Here is a 17,712-nt window from a genome sequence, read left to right on the forward strand (position 1 = left end):
AAGCCACCAGGATTTGTTTGATCTTTCAATCAATCAAACCCTTTGATAGGTGGTTTTGCAGTAATTGGAGTGAGCACTTTCACTCTTCACCTAATAATCACCGCAGAGTCACAAATTATTACTTATCAGGGTTGTAACTTTCTGTTCCCTCTCCCAAGCAGGCACGGTTCCAGGGAGAGCCGCAGCCTCCTGCGCTACCCGGGTGTGTGCTGCTATTTAAAAATCCAGCTTGACTCCATGCACATTTCCTGACTTCCCTGACAAGGAGAGGAAACACAAAAGCTGACACTTGGCACTGCATTACTTACCAAGTCTCTAACCTCCACGGCAATTTTTCTCTCCTGCTGTTCAGCTCCAAGGCTCAGCCGTGAGCATGGAAGCAGGCCAGCAAACATCAACCTCATTTAAGACGCTCGAAAAGCCACTGAGCACAAGCCTGGAGTGGAACACCATCCCTTGGGAACAGCCCTGCCTCCCATCACACCCCACAAACCACCCCAAAACCATCCCAAAGAGAGGAGGGAGCCGGCTCTGCACCCAGCCACACTGCCCCATCCTTTGGGGGGAGATCTGCTGCTCTGCCGAGGCACACGAGGATCTTCCCTAGATCAGGAGTCTCCCAAAACACAAAGCTGGAAGATTGTACCCAGTGAAAAATCATCCAGTAATATTGAGAAACAGGCTGTAACTTCAGGGGTAACAACCACTGCAGCACAGGCCTGAAATGGGACAAATGAGCTTAAAAATTAAGACACAGGAGCAAGGGAATCCCTTTCCCACGAAAGCATCAGCAGCAACGCAAAACCCAGGAAAAAGTGAACATCGAGAGTTTTATGGCAGAGTCACGGCTTCAGAAATTCCCAGAACTTGCAAAGGAAACTCAACTTTGCTCTGATCAATGTGATTAAGCAACTGCATAGTTCAGATGTGACTCACAGGTCTTCAAGCTAATGAAGAACAAATATGTATAAATACCATCCAGATGATCAAATGGACTAATTAGTCACTTGTGGCTCCTCTCTAAAAAGAACAGAATGGGCTACATATTTGAGACTTTCACATGTTCCAATTAAGCATGAATAAATCTACATATTGTGTCACAGAAGACATGGAAGTGCTGAAGCAAACGCCGGCTGCAAAGGGGGCACCTCAGCACCTCCCTCTGCTCTCCCCAGCTGGCAGCACGAGGAGCAGCCCAGCAAAATCAGTCTCTGACACAACTTCACATCTATCACAGGCTGGGTGATGGCCACGAGAGTTCTGGTGAGGAACAAGTTCCTGGGAGGACTAGACAACGCCAATACGGAGTACCACTCCTCTGCCCTGGCTCGTTAGTTCCCCTAATTAGGGAGCCAATAATAGAAAACAGGCAAAACAAGCCAATCCTGGCGTCAGAGTGCCCAATCTCTCCATGCAAGTACTAAGACCCCTCCTTCATCTTCTACTAATAAATCTCCCTCACCCTTGCCTGCTTCCTGAGCTGAGCTTTGACCTGAGTACACAATGAAGGTGACAAGAAACCACCTCTGTTATGGATGTGGGGGAAAGGCAGCACACGCACTGGCCACGCCACAAAGGCTTCTCAAAAACAACTGAAGTACAAGGCAAGAAAACAGACTTTTCCCTCAGTTCTAAAGCATGATTCAGGCTTTAAAAAAAAACTAACAAAAACCTGCTTTATGTCTCCCACATGAAAGATATGTGGTGCTGGCTTACAGGTGAATGAAATAAATATTTTCATTTCAAACACTTCTCAGCATTGCCAGCAGTGAAATTAAATCCAAAGAACTGTTTTTGCCTGTGCACAATTAGAGGCAGGAGCTGGAAGAGCTTCCTGTGCCTGTGAGTGCTAAGAAGTGCATGGAAACTTTGAAGGTGTTGATAACTGCAATAGCTGGAGTAAAACTGCTTATAAACATTGCTTACCAACGTATAAAAACCTAAGACCCAAATCTCATTAAGCAAAAGGAGGAAGATTTAAACTAATCAGCAAGTGGAATCTTACATTAAGTCACCCTCCCTGATTCAGGTTCTGCCATTAACAGAGCTTTAAAAGCTGCTGCTGATGGGCAGGAACGGCTCGAACGGAGGAGCTGCTGTGGCTGCAGCACATCCCTCCTGCAGCCACACGTGCCCGGCCACCAGCACCCAGGGGTCAAACCCTGGCCTCAGATCCCTCTGCAGGTGGTGGAGCTGTCCCAGAGCCCCACCCCAGTGCCCCTGTGCACCCAGGGACCCCAGTGCCCCCGAGCGCCGCCCCGGCCCGTACCGAGCACCGTGATGGTGGTGTAGATCTCCTGGGGGGGGTCGGTGTAGAGCTGGCAGAAGTACCTCCCTTCATCAGAGATGGACACGTTCGTCAGGGACACCCGCAGCTCGCTGTTGGAAAAGTTCACCAGCTGGAACCTGCTGTCCTTCAGCGCTGTGGGGCAAGCACAGCCTGGGTGACTGCGTGGAGAGAGGCAACGTCCCCTTCCCGCCACACCACAGCCCCAAAGACCCCCAAAGACCCCACAGACAGCAGCACATCGAGCACCCCTGGGCTCCCGATCAGCTTCCAGCCTGCTTCCTGCCTTGAAGCTGCACCTATAAACTCTTTTGCTTCTCATATTATTTTAAATAATCAACCTGAGCAAATCACCAGGCACTGTACCAAATCTTTGGATGTGGTTTTATTACTGGGTGGCTTAGGGATGTGTAGGCAAAATGCTTATGGTGTCTGCACAGCCCCATCACTGAGTGTAGCACTCCAGGACAGCCTGAATGAGGAGGGAATTGGAAAATGCAGAATTTAAAGTTTGTTTCCTGCCCTGTTGTTTCCTGGGCAGAGGGTACAGCTGTGTCCCCACAGTGACACTAACACAGACCATTTAAAGCGTCTCACTGCAGCCACCACAGCACTGTCACCACAGGACAGACACATCCCCGGACATGCAAGTGATGACAGATTTCAGTTTGGGTACAAAGCAGCAGAGATTGTCCTGAAATTTCCTGGTTTTGAAGAGATTACCCCTGAGAACACTGTGCTGTCGCCCTGCTCAATTTGTTTGTGTCAGCTAAATATTTGGCACTCGATTGCAATTCACCCTGAATTACAACAATCAATTCCCATTGCAAAGATGCTCTGACTTTTAGAGGGGGCTGTGAAGTTTTCCATTAAGGAGAAGATTATGATTGTCTGTCTCACCTACCTCCACAGAACCAGCTGAACTGTAAGTGCCCAGCACTGCACAAACAGGAGAGATCTCAGCAAATGCTGTGTCCTGAGCACAAGTGAGGCACAGGAGGAACCAAGAACTTACGCCTGAAGTCTCTGAAGTAGATGGTCTGCCTGTTGGGGTTCAGGAGCTGGATCACCGAGTCGTCGCTGTTCTTGACACGGCAGCTGATGGTGGCCACGTCCCCCTCCACCACTGTCACGTCCTCCGTCACCAGGTTCTGACCATCACCTGCAGGAAGAGCAAAGGTGGGCTCAAGGTCAGAAACGGCAGCAGGGGCTTCATTTGGGAAGGAAAAGCTCCACTGCCACCAATGGAGGAACATCAGCCAGCGAGCCACTGACTCAGGGAGCCCCACAGCTGGTAGAGGAGCAGAGGGAAAGGAGCTCTGTGATGGGATTAGAGGAAGAAGGACTGCTGCCCCACACAGAAACACCCAAATTTCCCTTCCTCTCCCAACAGACACCTCAAACTACCTTGAAAGAACAACTGGCTGTAAGAAGCACTTATCCTTTGACTGGAGCAGGCAGACTTCAGGGAATCAGTTGTTACTCACTCTGTGTAATCAGCAGGTGCTATTAATGTCCAGAGGCAGGGGGAAAAAAAAGGACCCCATGCAATTCTGCCGAGAGAGCCTTGTAATCATTTACAGGTCATCACCCCGAAAACTCTCCTCCTAATGAGCCAAAATACTGCATCCCCCCACGCTGAGACACTCGTCCCCAACGCCAAAGGATGTAGGGAATGGCCGTGGGAACTGTGCCTGGCATTTCCAGTTTTCCATAAGTACTGGGAATCAAAGTGGGAGAAATACTGAGACTTTGACTGGCCATGTTCCAAACGAAGCCAGGATACCTGGGCACCTGGCCACAGGCTGGGTGGTCAGAGAACCCTCTGCTGCTCCACAGCTGTCTTAGCCACGAGAAACACAAAAATGCAGGATCAGGATAAAGTCTGCACACAGGAAATCTGAGGATCATATTGAAACCCCAGTTTTTCTCTCACCCTCCATCTTCCTCATTTTTCTTGCTTTCCTTTATTATTTGACATCCCTTGGAAACAAATGTTTGACAAAAGGTGCATTGTTTGGAAAGAGAAAGATTGATAAATCATCAGACTCCTCTCCATGCCTGATGGGCAGCGAGCTGAAGTCTGGGCACATTTTTCTGCCCTCTCTGTATAAATTTTAGACAGATTCTCCAGACTGATGAACTTTGAGGAGCAACAAGAAGATTTATCATCAAATAGTAACAGCACAGACCCCCAGCCCTGCTCAGGAGGGGCAGAGCCTGTCCCAGACACCTGCCTGGCTCCTGCTCCACATTCTGTGGCCCAGGATGAGGCTGGTCCTGCTCCAAGCCCTCTGATCACAAGATGAGCATTCAGCCACCCCACCACGCTATCAGCACCCTTAACATGGTGTTCTTGAACTTTGGGGGCACACATTAATGCCTGGACTCGATAATCCTAGAGGGCTTTTCCAACCTAAATGATTTTGTTCTCAAATCCCAAAGCACTGTGCAGACCCCAAAGGCTGTGACAGCAGAGCCCCACCCTGCCTGTGCCACGTGTGCCCTGCACAGCCACGGCCAGGACCTGGCATCAATGAAATCAAACATCTCAAAAGTGGTTCAAGTAAAAATATTAAACATTACTAACTGCTTCTGGGGAATGATTTTATCAAACCCATTCAAAACAAGGTTCTTGCACAAGGATCAGCTTGATATGTTCTCATAAACGCAATATTCCCTACAAATCATTAACAAAGCTATTAAGATTCGATTTCCATCTAAGCAATTATTGCCAGCATATTTTTTTACATTTACTTTAAAAGACTCAATCCTATTTTCAATTCATTAAACTGTTCCTTGCGTTTACTGAATTTTACATCAGCTTAGAAGACTATTTGAATTAATAAGAATTACAGTAGAAGTAATTTAGAAATAAATTATTTGAAGTTCAAGCCACTGAAGCTTTTCACGCCGCGATGCTGCTGCATTAAACCTGCCGATGGATGGCTGCAGAGTCCAGCCCTCGGTCTGGGCTGGCACCAGATCCCTCTGAACAAGGCTTTTATCCGGGTTAATGAGGGGCAGGGAGCACATGAGGACACGCTGAGCCCCTCCAGGGCTCGCAGCAGCCACAGCCTCCCGGGCTTTGCCTTTGTTCTTTATCAAAGGGCTCTGATCAGCGTCTGCTCTGCTGACCTGAACGTGCCTCACCCCAGCCCAGGCGGGCACCCCTCCAGATTCTGGGGCACCTACCTGCTCACAGGAAAGCTATTTCCATGAGCAGCAGCAATTACAAACTCTAAATTAAATAAAAACATACCACAAAGCAAGAACTCTTCTGACCCATCCTCATCGTCAGCACCTCGGGAAGTTTCTCAGTAAATATTTACTCTCAGTGTGTACGTATTTTGAGGAGCATTAAAGTACACACAGAGCATGACAATATTTTGGAACAGAAAAGGACAGGCTGGGGCGAGGAGATGAAATTAATGGACTCAACAGGGAATCTCAGGAGCTAAGAGAAGCAAAGGAAAATGATTGTTGAGAACCAATGTTAAATCCCTGGCAGTGCTTCGGAGGGGCACAGCACAAGTAGATCCAACAGAAAGTCCCCAACAGAATGATATGGGACAGATTTTCACCCACTGCACGTGGAGGGACTGTGACAGCACCGTCTCCACATATCAGACCAAAGCTTCTGTTGGGACTCCAACACCAGGGAGAAATCCTCATCCCAGTGTGTGTCGTGCTGGACAGACACCAGGACAGACAGACTCCAGGACTGGACTTGGAGCCTTGAAAATCTTGACTTGGAGTACAAGGGGTTGCTCCAGAGGGAGTGGAACAGGAACAGAAGGGAAGCCACTTTCTGGGGGGGTCTCTGGGGTGAGCTCCTGTCTGACACCGGTGTTAACGAGCACGGGAAACACCAAAATGGGTGTCTGCAGTGCCAGGAGGAGGGAAAATACAACGTGTGCTTCCTTCATTACCCAAAGCAATTCTCCAGCCTCATGTTCTGAATGTCCCTTTGCAAGGTGAAAAACGACTCCTTGTTTTATGCTTACTGGAAGGGGAGGAGGGGTGGACACAATGCTTGAGGGACACTTTGGCTGCAACATGTACAATTAATTTTTGCACTTGTCTTCCTGCCTTAGACCACTGCAGTCTCTCCTCTTAGGGCTGCAGACAGACACAGACGAGTAAATTGTGTTTCAAACAAGTCCCCCCCAGCTGGACACAGCCCAGGGACCTTGGCTCATATGCAGCGGTCACATTTAAAATCAATTCTTTCTCCGCTTGTAGGACACCAGGCTAGAGGGAAGCGTCAGGGAGAGAAGAGGAAAGATTAAAAATACGTGCTGGGGAGCATGGTTTTTCAATTTCTATGGAATTTCTAACTACAGGTGCCCCAGCATGAGCTGCAGCACTGCTGGCTCAGTCTGCAGGATCCCGACACAAATGCTTTCCAGGGAAGAGGGGTTTTCATTACACCTGAACTATGTAAGCCTGTAAACCTAAACAAAATTCCTCTTAATAGATTGAGTTAGAAGAAACAACTCACACAGATACACAAGCTGTCCATGTGCTCAAGGAAAAAAAGCAACACAATGCTCCATCCCCAGAATTAACACAATTTGAATGTCAACATTCATCTATCAGTTTCAAGTACCTAAAAGGAACGTGGTGGTTAGAGCAGAGACAAGTGGGTTTATAAGCACTGAGCATCCACCTCCCCAGAAGCTTTGTCTCATTTGTGCTCCTTCTCCTCCCTGAGCTGAGCAGCTCCTCTGCTCTGTCATCCATCACTGAGAGCTTCTTCTCTTCCCTTTAACACAAATATCACAATCAGCTTTTCAGGAAGAGAACCACAACCAGAGACTCTGGGTCATGGATCGGATACAGGAGAAAGGAGGGACCCCAAAGGCCACTTAACTACTCTGCAGATCTGCTTCTAGGAGGGAGAGGAGAACTGCCAAGGCAGTGCTGGGAGAAGTCCCTGGAGCTCTGTGCATCCAGCTCTCTCAAGACTGTTTTAAAAAGCTGCAGTTGTCACACTTGAACTTTGGAAAAGAACAGACAATCCACACTGATTGTGCTGGCATGGAAAGGCAATTGCTGCTGCTGGAGTTAATTTCACAGCATTTTTTCATGGGCAACAGCTGGAGACCAGGCTGCCCACACAGCACATGGGCACACGCACGGCCACTGCGGCAGGGCAGAGCTCCCAAGGGAAGGAATGCACAGCTCCTAAGGGAAACCCACTGAGGCACAGAGCCTGGAGCCACGTGTGGCACCTCCGAGCAATTCTTCTGTGAGTGTGGCCCTCACCCCAATGGAAAATGTTGTTTTCCACCGAGATTCACAACTAACCTTTTTCAACAGCAACTTTCTCTTCTATTAAGATGTAATTACCAGCTCTGTGACCCTGAGTCAAGCCTCTCTGAGATTTTCCTGCATTCAAGTAGCTCTTATTCCCTCTTCAGCATCTTCTCCATGGCCAGTAACAGACTCAGCAACTCCAATTCCCAGGCAAAGAGCTCTTCAGAAAAAGTGATGGTGGCAAACAAATAGAATTCTAGAAAGATCTCCCTTTTGAGTTCGTTCTGTGCAGGTCTATCAGCTGCAATTCCACACCGGGGAGTTCTGCCCATGAAAATTCCTGGCATCAAGAGGAACAGGAACTTTCCAGCAAGGTGCAGCTGAACTGAACAAGCAAAGCTTGCCCAGTGATGATGGGAATGGGGTATGGCAGCTCCATGTCTCCCTCTGAGGCAGAGACTACAGCAAATTGATGTGGTAACACTCACCTGGTACTTGGATTTTTACTTTCAGATTTAATGCGTGTTATCCTTTCTCTATGCTGCAACCAAGTTTAAGAGAACTGCTCTGAGGAAGGGCACTGCCAACAGACAACTCTGCTGTGCCAGGTTTGGGATCCCCTGGTGATGCTCAAAGCCCCCGTTCCCATTGAGGAGGGAAAAAACGAGAGGTGGGAGGAATTAGCATTCACAGGAACTGTTCCCAAAATGTTGATTTCCTTGAGTCTCCCTGGCACTGTCTGCAGGGACAGAGCTGCTCTCGTCCCTTGTCACAGGCTGTGCTCAGCCCCAGCAGTCCCAGGGACCTCCCTCCCCTCCTCTCAGCACAGATTTTCGCGAGCGAGCACTTTCGGCACCTCCGGCAGCGCCCGCTCCTCTCCCGCTCGCACCCGCCGCAGTCACACTTCCCTGAATTACTCCCCACACTCGGAGAGAATGTGCAAGATGGTGCTAAAAATTACTTATTGTGAGGAGCAAGTTTACGCTATGAAACAGCCACTTCAGAGAAATATACGGCAAATTCAAGCGAGTTGTGCACAGATATTAAATTTGTGGAGAAAAAAAATGCCACTGCCACCTTTATGGCTTTTCTGGCTTAAAGAGTAAGAATAAAAGATGACAATAGCTCTGAAATTACACTGGAGGCTGCACTGACTTTAAACATAGTGAATATCTATGTGATGCAATGGCATTAGGGAATTCTTTCCACCGGCTGAAACCAAAATGGTACAAGAACAAAAATCCTGTGTTATGCCCAAATTAAAATCTTTCTCTGGATCTTAAGAACAAAATTCTTTTTTTATCTGCCATGAAAACCTCTGCAGCTGTGGCCAGAGCGTATTTCAGATGCAGCAGCTCCTTTGCCCTCCCCTCACCCTCCCGTTGCCGCCAATCGCCCCGTCTGCGCAGATTTATGATGTGTCACCTGTGCTGGGATTAGATGTCACCCTTGTCTTTCTATTACCCAGATATTGATAGATCAAACTCCCTGGCCATACGTCGCCTGTCCCTTCAAAGGTTACCTCTGGCGGACACTGAGGATCAATATCCATCTGCTCTGCCACTGACCGGCGCGGAGCCGGGGAGGGGAGTTCGGAATGGCAGCACAAGGCTGCTGCTCTGCACAGCTCAGGTTTTATTCCACATTTCTAACATGTTTCTAAGAAACAGAAGCAGCTGATCTCCTGCTTTGGTTCCAGCAGTTGCTGGTCCTTTGCCTAGGCAGTAAAGGTCACTTGCTAAAGACTGCCCTTCTCCCATAAGGTCAGAGGTTCATCCAAGCGTCCCCCAAGGACACCGGTGTGAGCGGCTCCTGCTGCACCAGGACACAGAAGATCTTCTGTGGGAGGACCTGAGCAGGGGAGGCTGCTGAGGACTCTGAGGGGACACTGAGGGGACACTGAGGGACAGAAGAGAGGAAGACAAGGGGCAGGAAAGGGCAAAGCTGTGAGTGGCCCCTCAGCAGAAATAGAGTCAGGTGCCCTTCCCTCGTGTTCCCCCGACACTCAGCCAAGCTGCCAAGGACACCACCTACAATCCACCACTGCCATGCCCCAGCACTGCTTGGAAGCAGCATCAGCAAGGGAGAAGGTTTGACAACACGAGACAGTCCCAGCAGGCTGCTGCCTCCATTCAGTGTGTTTAAATAACGCTCAGTTAGCATCAACACACGTTTATTATTAATGGAGCCCTAATACAGAATTCCTTATCTGCATTTATCTTCCAGCTACATCGCTACCAAGGACACCCACAGCTCAGATCCAAGGAAGGAGACCTTGATTAAACCCGTGTTTCAAACACAGGTGGAATTTCCTTTCCCTGCCTTGACTTGCTCCATGGGGAGCTAAACCCTGACGAGGAGCAGGTCACTGCAGGTAAGAGGAGGAAGCACAGATGAAATATTCAGTTTTCACTATCAAAGAGCATGTTCTGTGCATTTCCCTGACCAGAACAACACCTCCTGCCTCACACTCCTTTCTGTCTGTGCCACGGGGGTAAAGCTGCAGCAGCCCCTGCCAAAACCTGAGCACAGGAGGAGAGAATTTACATGTTTGCAGGTTTGTCACCATCATTGTCACCTCTGTTTTTGCCCTGTGGTGGCCAGCAGCTGCCACCTGCCTCGCACTGAGCACGGCACTGCTCACACCTGAGCTGGCACGTGGCTCTGTGGAGGGAGCTCCCCATCTGCTCTCTGCCCACCCTGCCCTCAGCACAGACCCCTCTCCTGGGGGAGTCAGTCAGGACTGCAAACGGACAGGGACACAACGGGGAACATCCCACAGCCTTGTCCTCCAGCAGGGAGCCCCTCCCTGGCCCCACCATTCCAGCTCACAGCCCCAGACACTCTCTGTCCCCCCAAGCCCCCTGGGACGATGCCATTGCTGTTGAGGTCTGCTCTGGCACACACTCAGTTTTCACCCCACAACACCAATCCCCATTAGTCAGAGTGACAGGGTTCCCAGGAACAAGGAATCCTGTTTCAAGTCAGATGATGGGTTTCATTTTACTCTAATGAGCAGATATGTCTTATATCCATACCTGTAACCCATTTCTTGCAGACTTTTTCACATCCTTTTTATTTTTTACTGTCAGCAGCATCTGTCACAACGTGCGGCTTAATAATCTCTTTTAAACTCAAGAAATCTGTATTTCCATAAAGCACCCACAATGAATTCTGATCAACATCAGCCTGGTCTCTTCCCAATAAAAAGGACCTCCTTTCAACTGCCTGCATATTTAAGTCTGAAATCTTTAGCTTACCACTAAAGTAAGTGAGAAATAAATGACAAAATTAGTAACAAATGTGCAAACCTGTAGAAAATGTCCTCAAAGCAAAGGACCATCAAAGAATACACAGGAATGCTGTGGTTTTTTGGAGTATCCTGGCCTGTTCCCACCCTTTGGTTCAGAATGCAGCCAGCCTTAAACCCCAGCACTGTCCTTGCCATGTCATACACAGGAGCAACTCTGTGGGCCTCTGACAGAACACCTGCCCAGCTGTTATCCCAAAGTGTGGTGTAAAAGCAGAAGATGAAACATTTACCAGCTGCAATGGCCAAGAGCTTGCACATGGGAGTGACCTGTTTGCTACCAGCCCATCAAACACCAAACGCTCGAGGATCAGCCCCTCTCCATAGACGAGGCTGAGTTTCTTTCGCCCAGAGTTAATTCCCGGTTTGCCACCAGGGGAGGAAAGCTGATCTCGCTTTCCATGAATTCCCGGCCTTTGGAGTGGCTCTGCTCACTGGTGTTACCTGTCCCCCCGGGCAGGAGCACAGGTAGGATTCCACAGTCCTGGATTTTGGAGCCCTGCTGTGCCCACAGTCACTTCCCTGCCCACCCAACACCTGCAGGGGTCCATGCCACGAAGAAGGGCCCTGCCTTTAGGGGTCTTTTCCTTTACTTTCTTTTTTCTCAACTATGTCCTCCCCTTTCAATTTTTTTAGAGATGGCAGGCAAGATCTCTTCTCAAAGAACAACAGACCCCCACCAGGGACAGACACTCCCTCCAACACAGGTGAAAAAATCTCAGCAGCAACATTACGATCAAAGCGAGGACTCCTTCCAATTTTTACTTCCCAGGAAGGATAAAAAGGTGTAAGAGAAGCCTTTAGTCTAGATCCGAGATCAGACATAATGATGAATGCTCACCTAAAGGGCAACATATTTGTAAGTTTTAAGTCTCTTGCAACACCAACTGTCCTGATTCATCCCCACAATAAAGGCAGCTCTGAGAGCTATTTTACCATATTTATTATTTTACAGAGGAGGAAGAAAAAACGTGGAATCGGCCCTCAATCTGCCACCCGTCGGATTTATTAATGTTAGTATAGGACCAATGCTAATATCTTTAAACATTAATCTCCTCACTGCAGATCCTGCACATCCCCCTTCAGCCTCCGCCCGGTGGCTTGTCCAGGCTTGGGGAAATAAAATGTTTTTTTCCCTTCATCTATGGGATTTGTTTTGACTAAAACCATGAAAAGAAGAGAAAGGGCAGATGCTCCTGAACACATTCCTGCCTGCTGTCAGGGCTTTGCCAGCTGAGTGGAAGGCACAAAGCTCTGCTCCAGTGTTTATTTTTAAAGATGCAGCTTGCCTGATCCACACTCATTCCTCACGCCTTGTTTTCAATAGAGGCTCTGTTCTCTTTGCTGGCTGCCAGGACAAAGGCAGAGCTGGGAGGAAGGGAAGAGAAACCGTGTTGTGCACACGAAAATAAACCCTTGGGTTTATAAACTGCATTAGCCCAATCCCTCTCACTGCCTCTGCAGGTGCAGCAACAGCATTGTAAAGCATATGACCAAAAAATACAGTAATGGTGAGAGAGAAAACAAGTCTGGCTATGGTCCTCATCCCACCTTCCTCAAATCTGCACCCAAACCCCCTCAGATGCCCGTCCCATCCCACAGCAGACACCCCAAGCACAGCACTCCTCTCTCAGCAAGCTCTTTGTAAATTTTATCACTTATTTCTTAAAGTTGCAATTGCCTTTTAAAATTAGATTGTATTTAGTTCTTAATTAAATCGTCATCGTTTTACAAAACCCCACAGGCTTTGAGGTTTAGATTGTCATTTTAAACAAAAGTAAAATGGTAAATGCCTTTTCCATCCAACACCATTAGGTATAATTAAGCGATGGGTAAAGCATACATCGTGCTATAAATGTCATTTAGTTTTACAGTGAAACTCATCAACATTTATCAAAACACTGCCTCGAGAAAGAACGAGACAGCTCCAGAGAGTGACTTCCATTCGCTGCTGCCTTTGAAGCGTCTGCTCCGAGGGAGAGCTGCAGCAAGAAAAGCCTTCCCCTCACATATTTTTATCTTTTGGGCTGAAATGTTCATTTTCTGCCACGTTCCCATATGTGGCAGGATGGGTGGTGTGCCACCGTGCACCAGGGTTTGGGAAGGGTGTCCTGGAGAGCCCCAAGGGCAGGGGTGGGATGAGCAACCTCAGGTCAAAGGGAGCCCAGGGTAATGCCCAAGCCCATGGCCAAGGGGATTTCTGGTGGGGGCAGGACGGTGCCACCACTCCTCCCCGGGGACAGCGTCCCTGTCACAGCACAGCAGAGTCACACATGTCCCCACAGCCCCGTAGCACAGTCTTGTGCGGGTTGGAAGGCTCAGATAAATGGCATTTCATTCCTGCTTTCAGGTGAGGCGCCTCTGAGCCGCCGCCGAAGGGACGTGAACTGTAAAGAAAGACAAACACCAGCAGCTCAAGCACCAGGCACCGCCGCGCTGCTTCTATTTTAAAATCTCAACATTTCCTGTGTTCTCCTGAGAAGCACTAAAACAGTCAAACTGAGCCCATTTAGAAGCAATTTTCAATTTACTGCTTCTCCTTGATCTCCACATGGCAAACATCAGCAGGCACTGGCTCCATCCATAGGGATCTGGGCACCCTGTTCCCTGTGCCTGCACCGAGCCTGACGCTGCAGCTTCAGGCACCAGTCAGAAAAACAGATTTGAAATTGATGTTTCATCATTACCCATCATTAAAAAATTATGCTGTTGTACAATCTCAGAAGTAGCAAGGAGTGAACGTTGAATGCCTCTGCAAGTGTTATTAATTCTCCCTCCTCGCCGTGGTGCAGAGGGGTGTTTTTTGGGCGGTGAGGTTCTCTCCTCCTCCCTCTCTTCCTCCTCCTCCTCCTCTCCCCGAGCCCGCGGCATCACGGCTGTGCCGCAGCCGCTCTGTGCTCCGACATCTCCTCGCACCGTGTTGGCAAGGCAACAGCAGCGCTCCGAGGAGAGGGGAATGGGGAGAGGGGAAGGGGCAACAGCAGCACAGGGCCCGGGGAACGGGGAGAGGGGAAGGGGCAACAGCAGCGCTCTGGGGAGAGGGGAAGGGGCAACAGCAGCACAGGGCCCGGGAACGGGGAGAGGGGAAGGGGCAACAGCAGCGCTCTGGGGAGAGGGGAATGGGGAGAGGGGAAGGGGCAGCAGGGCCCAGGGAACAGGCAAAGGGGCAGCAGCAGCGCAGGGCTCTGGGAACAGGGAGCGGCTGCAGGCACAGGCACTGCCCCAAGCACAGCCGGGCCCTCCCGCGACCCTCCGAGGCTGCTCCCGGCACGGGGCTGTGCCGTGCTGCCGGCACCTGCAGGGCACCGGGAACACCGGGAACACCGGGGGCACCGGGAGCAGCCAGGGGGAACTGCCGGTTCACGAGTCACCATCAGGGGTTGGCCACAGCTCGGCAGTGCCCACCCCAGCCCCTTGGCTCACGAGTTGGCCCTCCTTGGGGATAACAATGGGACATGTCCTGGGAACAGCACTGGCTACAAGGCAAAGGTGACACCAGAGCCTGGCACCATGAGGGAGCCACGCAGCGCTTGCCATCTTGGGGAAAACACCCCAAAATCAGTGAAAATACACAAGAAACTCATTCTTCCCCATTTTTTTTTTTTTCCCTTCTTGCTCTCAAGCAAGTATTTTCCATCTCTTATGCTCTGCCATGCCTGTGGGAAGTCCTCGCTGGCAGCCTGCACCGGGATGTCCTTAAGATCAGGGCAGGCAGGGAGGACAGCAGGAGGACACACTTTGTGCTGCTCCTCTGCCACGTTTCCAAGCTCAGATACAAATGAATTTTGGTCAGCACGCACCTGCACTCCCCTCAACAACACTCCTTCTGTCCATAGGCAGTGTCAGAACTACCAGCAGGAAAACAAACTCCTGATCTCCAGCCACTCAGCGCCCTGAAGGAGAAGGGAGCGTGGATTTACAGATGGAATGAGCAGTACAGCCAGGGATTTTGGAAATGGACACTACATCCAGCACCAATCCTCCAGGTCACCTTGTTTGAAAACTGCAAATACAGAGAGGCCCCTCCACCAAAAATCCGTCTTCTTAACTGCTTGAAACTAAATTTAAAATGCATGTATGCAGTGTTCCTCTCTGCTCGCTATTCTGAGCTTCTCCTTTGGCCTTATGATAAAAGAATGCAGGAAATTATAGCCAACCTTCCCCCAGCCCGGAAGAGAGAATTAATTACTGCAAGCACAAAGTCAGCGCTCTTCCAATAAACCAATGCAATCCATCCAGGCACTGAAAAGCAAGGAAAACATCCTGGGGGCTCGATACCTTGCTAGCCATTCACAGCATGCACCGCCGTGGATATTGCAGAACAGCTGTGCCCAGGACTATCACAAAGCCAACATTATCTCTGCCATTATTAGAATTAAATAAAGCCTCTCCTCCTCGATGTGCCCAGGATTACAAACCACCTCAAAGCCCTGCAGGCTCTCACCACGCTGGCCCCACGGCGGCTTTACTGCTCTTAGCCAGGATTAGATGGACTGCAGTGACCAGTGACAAAGTTCCAACGTGCCAAGCAGCCAGCACCCCTCAGGGCCACCCACGGTGCTGCACAGCAGCTCTCTGGAACATTCTGAGGAGCCCAGTGTGGGCACACGGGGGGGATGAAGGGCTGGGGGTCACTGCTCACATCCCCACTCTGGCTTTTTCAACCCTGCCCTCCCGTAACCCCTGCTCCTCCCTGTCCTCCTGGGCAAAAACCCGGGCAATACCCCTAGAAAAATCTGGCACACCTCTTTTTGTGCTGCAGTTTTGGACAAAGCTGCTCTCTCGTGCCCAGGGCTGGTGAGTCCCCAGGCCAAGGTGCTCAGTCACCAGCACGGGGCTGGCGCCGAGCACGGCCGCAGGTGCAGGCGGGCGGAGCGGCCGATCACACACACACAACCTCCTTCTTTCTACTGCACATACAGTGAGTGTATTTCAAATAAAAATACACTCCAACCATCAAAGCCAGGCAGGCTCCAACCCTCCTGCTGCCGTGTCACAGGAGACACGAGACCTTTTACAGATGTTGCCAGCAGCAGCTGAAAATCTACCAGACATTTGCTTAGCATTTCTTGAAAGAACAGTTTCAATTAGACACATTCTTCACAGTTCTCTTCTCAAACCCCAACAGTTTGAAGAGATCTGCTTGTTTTTGCCAAGTTTTCACGAACTGTAAGCCTGGCCCCCTCGCACTCAGCACATCAAGGGTAGGATATTTAAAACAAGGCTCATTTTCAATGGAAATGCTCCACAATAAATAACTCAGCAGTGCTGTTGTGAAAATTTCAGATTTCAGCAGTTGACTTTTAATCAGGAGCTGCATTTGCACCTGAGAGCAACAGAAATCCTCCCCTTAACCACTTGCATTTAAAACCACTTTATAAAACCTGCTGTAACTGAGAGCACAGTCCATCCAGAACACCCCTCCTTAAGCCCCAGCAACCGTGACCTTCCAGTAAAGGCTGCTCTCACCAAACTGGATGACACACCACATTTTGGAGCTACAAATGAAGGACAATTCCTCATGGGTATTTTTCTAGCAAGGCACTGAAATGACAGTCTGGCTCAGGCTGGCTTTCAAAAGTGGTTTATAAACGTTAAAAGGGTTTTTGCTGAGGAGCCACTTGGGCAGATCCTGTGGCGAAGGGATTTTTTTTTTTTTTTGCTAAACCTGCCAGGGCTGCGTGTTACTGAAAGGTTTGCAGGCAGGCAGCTACTCTGGAGCACGGGTGTCATCAATCACTGGAGTCAGGCACTCACTGGGCTCTGCCTCTGGAGTTACACCAGCACCTCACCCAGGCCTGAGCCCCAGCACCCTCCCTGCGAGCACCACTCGTCCCTCAGCTCACCTCCTCAGGCTGTGCCTTGGAATCATTACCCTGGGATAACCATCCCGTGAATGGAATGCATTAGGCTCAACTGATGGCATAAAACCTTCAAGTTTTGTGGAAAAATGCTTTGACACAGACACCATATGCTCAACACCCACAATGAGGCAGGTGACTTCAACCAGCAAAATTTCCTCTTCCTACTGCCTGTACTTAATTTGGGAGCAGCTCATCCTGCTCTCATAGCCTGAACACAGGGATCTGAGCAGTGTGCATGGGATGGATCGTGGAGCACAACAGGCTCTTCTCCAGCTGGGGCTGGATCCTGACTGTGGATCCCCCGCGGCAGCCGCGTGGGGTGATGAATGGCTGTGGAGTTTGGGCTGCTTACGGGAACAAAACAAGCCATCTTGAATCTGAAGGTTTTATGGGTATGCTGTTTCATGTAATTTCCCAAAAAACCGAATTACATTCTGCTCATTAGCAAACGCCGCTGCACAAAGCGGAGGGCTCGGCAAGCGGATTACACGCGGCAGCGCGGGGACAGCGGATAACGACTCCAGTCAAATTCTATTTTAATGTGCCCAAAGAAACAATAGCGCAATCAAACAGGGGGAGGGAAGCAGAAAAGAAGGAAATTCATCTGCCGTACTCTCCCTTTCCATCCGAAATGCAATACAAGGAATTAAATTTGTCACTCTCAACCGCAAACCTCATGACAGAGTGGAACCACGTGCGGTTGCCTCTGGCATCAATGAGCCCAGGAATCTGTCCTTGATTGCCAGCCAGAATGTTTGGGAGTGCTGGCTTGCAGGATGGGAAGCTCTGATTCCCTGAACCTTGCACCAACTGTTTTCCCTAGGGAAACTGCAAGTTTGCAATCGTTTACCCCAAACTGGCAGAGCCTTGTGGAGACACAAGGACACACAACGTTATTATGAGCCCTGCACTGGTGCCGTGCCTCAGACTGAGTCACAATCCACACTGCACCTGTTGTCTTACTCAGAATCCCAGGGACAAGTGTTTCA

At 49.7% G+C, this 17,712-nt stretch overlaps 1 protein-coding gene across 7 annotated transcripts in view; it reads right to left on the reverse strand.

The window, feature by feature from the left end:
* Window positions 1-17,712, reverse strand: part of CADM1 (cell adhesion molecule 1) — a 133,092-nt gene that overhangs the window by 40,986 nt on the left and 74,394 nt on the right. For all 7 annotated transcript variants that reach the window (XM_063417657.1, XM_063417655.1, XM_063417653.1 and 4 more), the window contains exons 2-3: window positions 3,303-3,449; window positions 2,270-2,422 (exon numbers count right to left, since the gene is read on the reverse strand). In XM_063417657.1, the coding sequence (XP_063273727.1) occupies window positions 2,270-2,422; window positions 3,303-3,449 (300 nt within the window). The remainder of the gene's footprint in view (window positions 1-2,269; window positions 2,423-3,302; window positions 3,450-17,712) is intronic.

The sequence above is a fragment of the Prinia subflava genome, chromosome 22, assembly GCF_021018805.1.
Source record: "Prinia subflava isolate CZ2003 ecotype Zambia chromosome 22, Cam_Psub_1.2, whole genome shotgun sequence".
Lineage (NCBI taxonomy): Eukaryota > Metazoa > Chordata > Aves > Passeriformes > Cisticolidae > Prinia > Prinia subflava.